The 6,823-nt window shown below is 45.9% G+C and overlaps 1 protein-coding gene across 1 annotated transcript; it reads left to right on the top strand.

Moving 5' to 3' along the window:
- The first annotated feature begins 2,607 nt into the window (after positions 1–2,607).
- Positions 2,608–3,740, top strand: LOC123412245. Its single transcript, XM_045105191.1, has one exon. It carries the CDS (start codon positions 2,689–2,691, stop codon positions 3,514–3,516), a length of 828 nt encoding a protein of 275 aa, XP_044961126.1. The 5' UTR covers positions 2,608–2,688; the 3' UTR covers positions 3,517–3,740.
- The last annotated feature ends 3,083 nt before the right edge of the window (positions 3,741–6,823 follow it).

The following is a 6,823-nucleotide window of genomic DNA, read 5'->3' as shown; positions in this document are numbered from 1 at the left end:
ACAGCTTCGGCCTTGGTCTTCGGATGCAGATTCTTGTATTCTATATCTGTCCAAGGAGCCTTCTTGGCGTTCTTCATGGCATATTCATTCGTGACGAAGAGGTACTTGAACCACTCCTCCACCCGAGATCTTCGGATCCATTGGATCCGATCTTGTGTTGTTGGTAATTTTTTAGCAGTGTGAGACTTGTACATCTCATATAGATCTGGTGGAAGATCTTTGGCAGTGTTCAGACGTCTTTGTCTTCCATCCTTCTCGGGAGTGTTTATCTCTGGCCATTGTCTTCGACTTGGTCATAGACTTTGTAGATGCGTTCAGATGAGAGCAAGCTCCGGGTGAGTCCAGATGTATCTACAAATAGTTTGCAAACAAATTCAGACTATGAGATCCTAGTGATTCTACCGCGGACATGTAACTGTGAAGGAATTAGAGATGTGGGGGAATAGACAAGGTCATATGCATTCTCAGAAGATTTTGAAGATAAAACATTGTCTAAAGATATTGATCTCATTCACCGAAGACTTTCACTTTTTCTCAAGATAAGGTGGTTTCAGATTTGTACAAGTCCAAGAATTTCCACAAATGAGAAATCAACCCACAATTTTAGCACAAGTAAAAGTATTAAGCAAATAAGGATACAACGCGTCCAACAACCCACTATCTCTGATGTGTTGCACCAGGCGTGGGAATTTTGGCGTTTTGGGCGGTAGAGAGATAAGTGTGAAAAACGTTTTAACTTATTGGTTGGATTTGTGTTCGGCAGACAAGGAAGATGCGAAAACAATCAACATGTGTCAATTAGAATGCATATGACTGAAATTGAACAACGTTAGAAGAGATAAGCATAGATATGTGTAAAGGTTCAATCAAATTTGCCTAGATAAAAGTTAAAAATATAGTTATAGGCAAGATGTTGTAGATGACAAAACTCCATAGTGTCTCATATGACATATTCAAATAACAAGTGTTCAGGTTCGAAGACAAACACCAACTACGAAGATAAACTCAAATCTGAAGATATATATGAAAATACGAGGATAAAAGAAGTGTCTTCATGAGGGGTGGTGGCGTTGCCCATTGTATAAGAATATTTGACCAGACACGACACACAATTACCGTGGCACTCTTAAGTCATATTCTTCGTTAATGTATTCACACTTGGAGTGTATGTCTTCATGAGTTGAAGACAAACATTACTTCGTGTGTTGTGCATCAAAGTCATCTACATGCATAAGCGTTAGGATGTGTGTCAATTCACTGGAAATTTGAGGATTTTAAGATATTTAGCTCACACCGCAGCTTGCAAAACCTCTTCTCATCCAAAGGCTTCGTGGAGATATCGACCAGTTGCTCTTCTGACTTCACAGATTTGATGACGGTGTCGCCCTTCAACACATGATCACGAAGAAAATGATGTTATATTTGAATGTGCTTTGTCTTCGAGTGGTGTACTATGTTGTATGTGATCTTGATAGCACTCTCATTGTCGCAGTAGAGAGGTACTTTCTTCTCGTTGATGTCGTAGTCCTTGAGAGTTTCCTTCATCCAGAGAAGTTGTGTACAACACGTCCCAGTAGCACTGTATTCAGCTTCAACACTGGAGAGTGAGATGCAGTTTTGCTTCTTCGAAGACCAACGAACCATTGATCATCCAATAAAGTGGCAAGTGCCTGATGTAGACTTGTGATCAACTCTCTCACCAGCAAAATCTGAGTCTGAATAGCCAATGAGATCAAATTTGGAGCCCTTTGGTCTTCGAACAACACAACTCTGTCACCTCGCTGTGACGCGCATGTCTCGATAGAAAGTTGCATGGCTGAAAGTTTTATCCAAGTGAAGCCTAGCTAGGGCTAGCCATCTCATACTCTCGTTGATCTTAGGATCATTTCATCAACCTCTAGATTGTCGAAAGCTTCATCATTGTGATCCAACTGATCAAAAAATTTGTCAAGATCGGACTTCATGACGGCCGCAGCGCTGTCGCTTGTCACCGATTGGACATCTGACACGGTCGTCATCTCACCCAGTAGGTTAGGGAGATCAAGGGCGATGCACTCGACGCGGCCCTAGACGGGGAAGGGAGCAACTTAGGGGTAAAAATCATCGGCGAGGGAGGTCATCAGAGAGGAAAGAAAACTAGCCGCGTGTGTACGAAAACCAGATATTATACGTTATTAAAAAGTTGTGGACATGGGTTGTGATTTTAGAAAAAAATAATACTTTCTTCAGTCAAGTTGCATCAATTAATTTAGACCGGAGGGAGTACTCCAATTCACATGTACCCGAAAAAAGTGAGGATGCTGAATCAATAATATTGGATTTTACCCGCAAAATGCATATTTTGAATTGAAAGTTTGAATCATACGCGGAAAGCAAAGTTGATCGATAAATGGAAGGGGTCGAGGGTGGGTTGGGTCCTGTACGAACGTGTTAGCTGATAATGGGCGGATGAGCGGATATGCAGCAAGACTTGAAGACTCCAGAGTCAAGACACGTGGAGGCGTCGCCGACCATTTGAAGCCTTTTTGCCCGGTTCGGACAATACGCTAACATTATTTTTCAACTGGGACAGTACGCTAACTTAGCCATGAATTTCCCGGGAATGGTTGCTTGGGCGCATGGACTTGCGAAGCTATAAATTGATCCGCGGCCATTCGCTTTGCCCACAGAGTCCGGAGAGCGAGAACCATGAAGATCAAGAAGAGGATCGTGAGCGTTCCTCCGGCGCCGCCGGCTGAGATCGCCTCCCACCCCATACATCCGGGGCACAAGCTGCTGCTTGTCACCACCGACGACGTGGAGTTCGTGTGCGACGGCTGCAAGGAGGCCGGCGCCGGCTGGAGGTACACCTGCGAGCACGACGGCGAGCGGCAGAGCCGCGACTGCAACTTCGACCTCCACATCGGCTGCGCGCTCGCGCCGGACGTGTTGGAGATCCCTCTGTTGTTCGAGGGGTGCGCGCTCGTGCTCCTCCACGAGCCCCCGCCTCCCTCCGACCGCAGGGCCTGCGACGCGTGCGGCGACGACGTGCGCGGCCTCGTGTACCACTGCTTCGACCGCGACCTCGACCTCCACCCGTCCTGCGCGCGCCTGCCTCAGAGCGTCGACCTCGACGGCCTCACCTTCGAGCTCTGCCGCGAGCACGTGCCGAGCCGGAGCTGCGTCCTCTGCACCGGCAAGGGACGCCTCTGCCCGCGCAAGCTCTTGTCGTATCGCTCTGAGTGGGACGGCGAGGCCGTTTACCTGCACGTAGCCTGCGTGAAGGAGATGGCTTACAAGATCCTCAAGTCCGGCCACGGCAGCCATGACGGCGATGGGAAGATGGCCGTGCAGGCGAATAAAGCCCCGTCTTTGAAGGTGGCTCTGGCGCTGAAGAAGGCTCAGACTAGCACCAAGCGCTTCAAACGTTTCCTCAAGATTGTCGGATTCTTCGCGCGCGTCGTCATCGGCGTGATCTTTGGGGACCCGACGGCGATGATCGCTGCGGTCGTGCAGGTTGTCTTCTCCGGCGGATAGCGAGCGGGTTGTTGTTCTGTGGATGTGTCACCCATTAGTGTCTTTGGATGTTTTGTAGTACTACCTGTCATGTCGGATTGTAAGATCAATAATTTTGGGTGGATTTAGGTGTTTGGTTTGTTTTACTCTCATTACCCATGTCTTCGCTCGACTGTTCAAGCTCAGTTCATGGAGAGAGAAAATGTACTGGAAATTATACACCTAGTTCAAAAAACCCGACCGAACCGATTGTTGAACCGGAAAAAACCGAAACCGACAGCTTCATCGGGTTTTTAAGCTAATAAAACCGTTCTGTGATTGGTTGAACGAGCCGGTTCCTGAAAAACCATTGAAAAACCGGGTCATTAAACTGGGAAAAACCAGAATTTTTTATAATAGAAATTGAGAAAAGTGAGAGTCGATCCCAAATCATGTGTGAGCAATACACGAGGCCAACCCTCGGTGTATGAAAATAATTTTATTTGACCATTGCTTCTTACTATATTAACACATATATTACTCAATATTTATTATTATTTTCTTAGAAAACCGACAATCAAACCGATGAATCGACGGTCCGACCGGTAAAAACCTAAACCGACAACCTTTTCGCTTTGATTTTTTAAACTATGATTATATGAAAATATTATTTACATATGAAGGCCGGCGCTCACTTCACATACTCATAAAAGTTAGAGTTAAATACACTTTTAATACATAAACGTACATTCGATGTACAAATTCATGCATAAATTCAAAAACTGACACAAATAAGCCCTACTGTTTGCGTTTTAGATAGGTTTAAGTAAATTACCGTCGCTGCCATTAATTCTAACGACTCCTACCCTCCAGCCGGCTAATTTTAGGAAAAGATCAGCCGTGTGGGCAATCGTTGATTGCGTCAATATAGTATGCCGCTCGGTTCGCATGACAGAACACAACATCACTTCCATCACACACGCACACGCACCCCACATGTCACCCTACAACATCTCCTACCACCAAAGCAGCATCCCAGCGTAGCGTGAGTAACCCCAATGAGATCGGCAACTAGGCGGCTTGGACTAGTAGCTACACCTTTCATGTTGCAACAGCCATTTTTCCGGCCACCATACAAAACAAACGGATGACGAGCTTGCCATGCATGGACCACCGTAGTAGTCCGACGATCTGTTGGGTTCCAACCAAGTTGTAGCACGCCGTTGCTGCGACCACCCCCTTGAAGCACCAGTGATGCTTTCATTGCTGTAGCGGCGATGCTTTGGCTGTCCGGGTATGCTCCATTGCAGCGCCGATGATGCTCTGATGGCTTGGCTTCATTGTAGCCTCAACGAAGCTCCAACGCAGCACCGACGTCGTTCGGCAAAAGCTTCATTGCATCTTCAACGGCGCTCTATTGCAGCCCCTACGGAGCTCCACCGCAACCCATCTCAGCTTCATTGACTTCGGCGGTGCTCCATTGCAGCCCCGGCGACACCACAAATACTCCAATGCAACATACCCTCCTCATGTGTGCTGCATTGCAGCACCATCGGCGACCAACGCCCGTTTTCGACAATCACCTATGTGATGCGTTGCAACACCGCCGACATGCGGAGCCCGCTTCCGGTAATCCCATGTGTGTTGCATTACAACACCGATGACTACTTGTGGCATGGTGAATGGGGGCTTGTAGAACCGGCGATGGCTTCGATGCTTCCAGTGACGGCTTGGAGCAACGACACATAGTGGCCTACAACACCGACGAATGGGTCGCAGCGGTGACGTGACGGTCGGGAGCAGCGGCGACTGCTCGGGCGGGGAGGCTTCCACCATCATCGCCGAGCACGGCAGCTTATAGCCCTGAATTTGGACAAAGAAAAGGGGGAAAGGCAGGCTCGCAACACCAGTTGTCGCCTTGCAACAATGGCTACGTCACGCGGACCAGTGTTGCAACAGCGAGCTTCGCCATGAACGAAGGCAATCGGGTGTGGCTTGGTTATGTGAAAAGGGGATCAAAGTGAGGGAGCCCTGTGTGTGAGAGAAATAGAGAGGAGGAGGCAGCCGGATGAGGGTGGATTTGGGGAAGCGTGCAAAAGGGAAAGATACAGAGTACATAGAGATGGAGAGAGGTGGGTGAAGCCCATAGGCATGTGTCGCACGAGGGGGAGGCCCAAGATGGGTTGTAAGGCCTATGCCAATGCTAGTTTCTTAGCGTGGTTTCATATGCATTTTGATGACGTGGCATATTAGTTAATGAAGAAAGAGATTGAGGTTGTATCTTACTCCCTCCATCTCAGTTTATAAGTCCGACACGTGTACCTAGGTCGTCAATTTGACCAACTTAATGATAATCATATATTACAAAACATATATCATTAAAAACTTTAGATGTTCTATTTTCTAATGATATAATTTTTATATTAAACAATAGATTTTATATAAGTCAAATCGACGACCTAGGTACACGTGCGTGTCTTATAAACTATGACGGAGGTAGTAGCTAACATACAACCGTTGCACGTGGCCATAAGCAAAAAATGATTCTAACCCAATCATATGCATTCGTTACCCCAAATTATTAAATGTCGATACAACTCATAAGAAACAATGCATTAACATGGTTGTATTTGAAATTATTAATGCTCCTACGATAACGTGATAAGAGACGATGCATTGCCACAAGCCTAATCAGCCACTACAATTGAAGTGTTTTTCATTAACTCTTCATTAAAATATGCACGCGAGCTGGCCATGCCTCCATGCCTATGTGTTGTTTCCACCTTTCAGCGGCAAATAAATAAAATAGAAAATTAAACTAGAAACACCGCGCCTAGCAAGATTCGACCTCGAGACCTTGACTCGCACAGATAAAACAATAGAAAACACACCACCCGTGGCTTCTTGTTAATGCTACAGATGTGCACTTATTTATAATCAAGAAAATTCATTTGAATCTAAAATAGGTATTGCTACTGCGTGCATGTGATATGTCTCCAACGTATCGATAATTTATGAAGTATTCATGTCATATTCACCTACGTTTATAATAATTTTATATAGCTTTGATACACTTTTTATGATTTAATTAGAACTAACCCGCAATCACGTTGTTTTCAGTAGAATTACCGTGGTGTTATTTTTTATGTGCAGAAAATAAAAGTTTACGGAATCGTCCAAAAAAAATTATGATTGTTTTTGGAACATATGAGCAACATTGGAGCAAAAAACCACTGTTGGGCACCACGCAACAGGGCGCTCCCACGCGGGGTCAAAGGGCCATGTTAGGTGGTGGTCCCCTCATAACTCCTTTTTGCGTGATTCCAACACCAAAAAATCCTATATATAC

This window comes from Hordeum vulgare, chromosome 7H (genome assembly GCF_904849725.1).
Source record: "Hordeum vulgare subsp. vulgare chromosome 7H, MorexV3_pseudomolecules_assembly, whole genome shotgun sequence".
NCBI classification, from domain to species: Eukaryota; Viridiplantae; Streptophyta; class Magnoliopsida; order Poales; family Poaceae; genus Hordeum; species Hordeum vulgare.
Note: the sequence above shows the minus strand (reverse complement) of the source record. Positions and strands in the feature narration are given on the sequence as shown.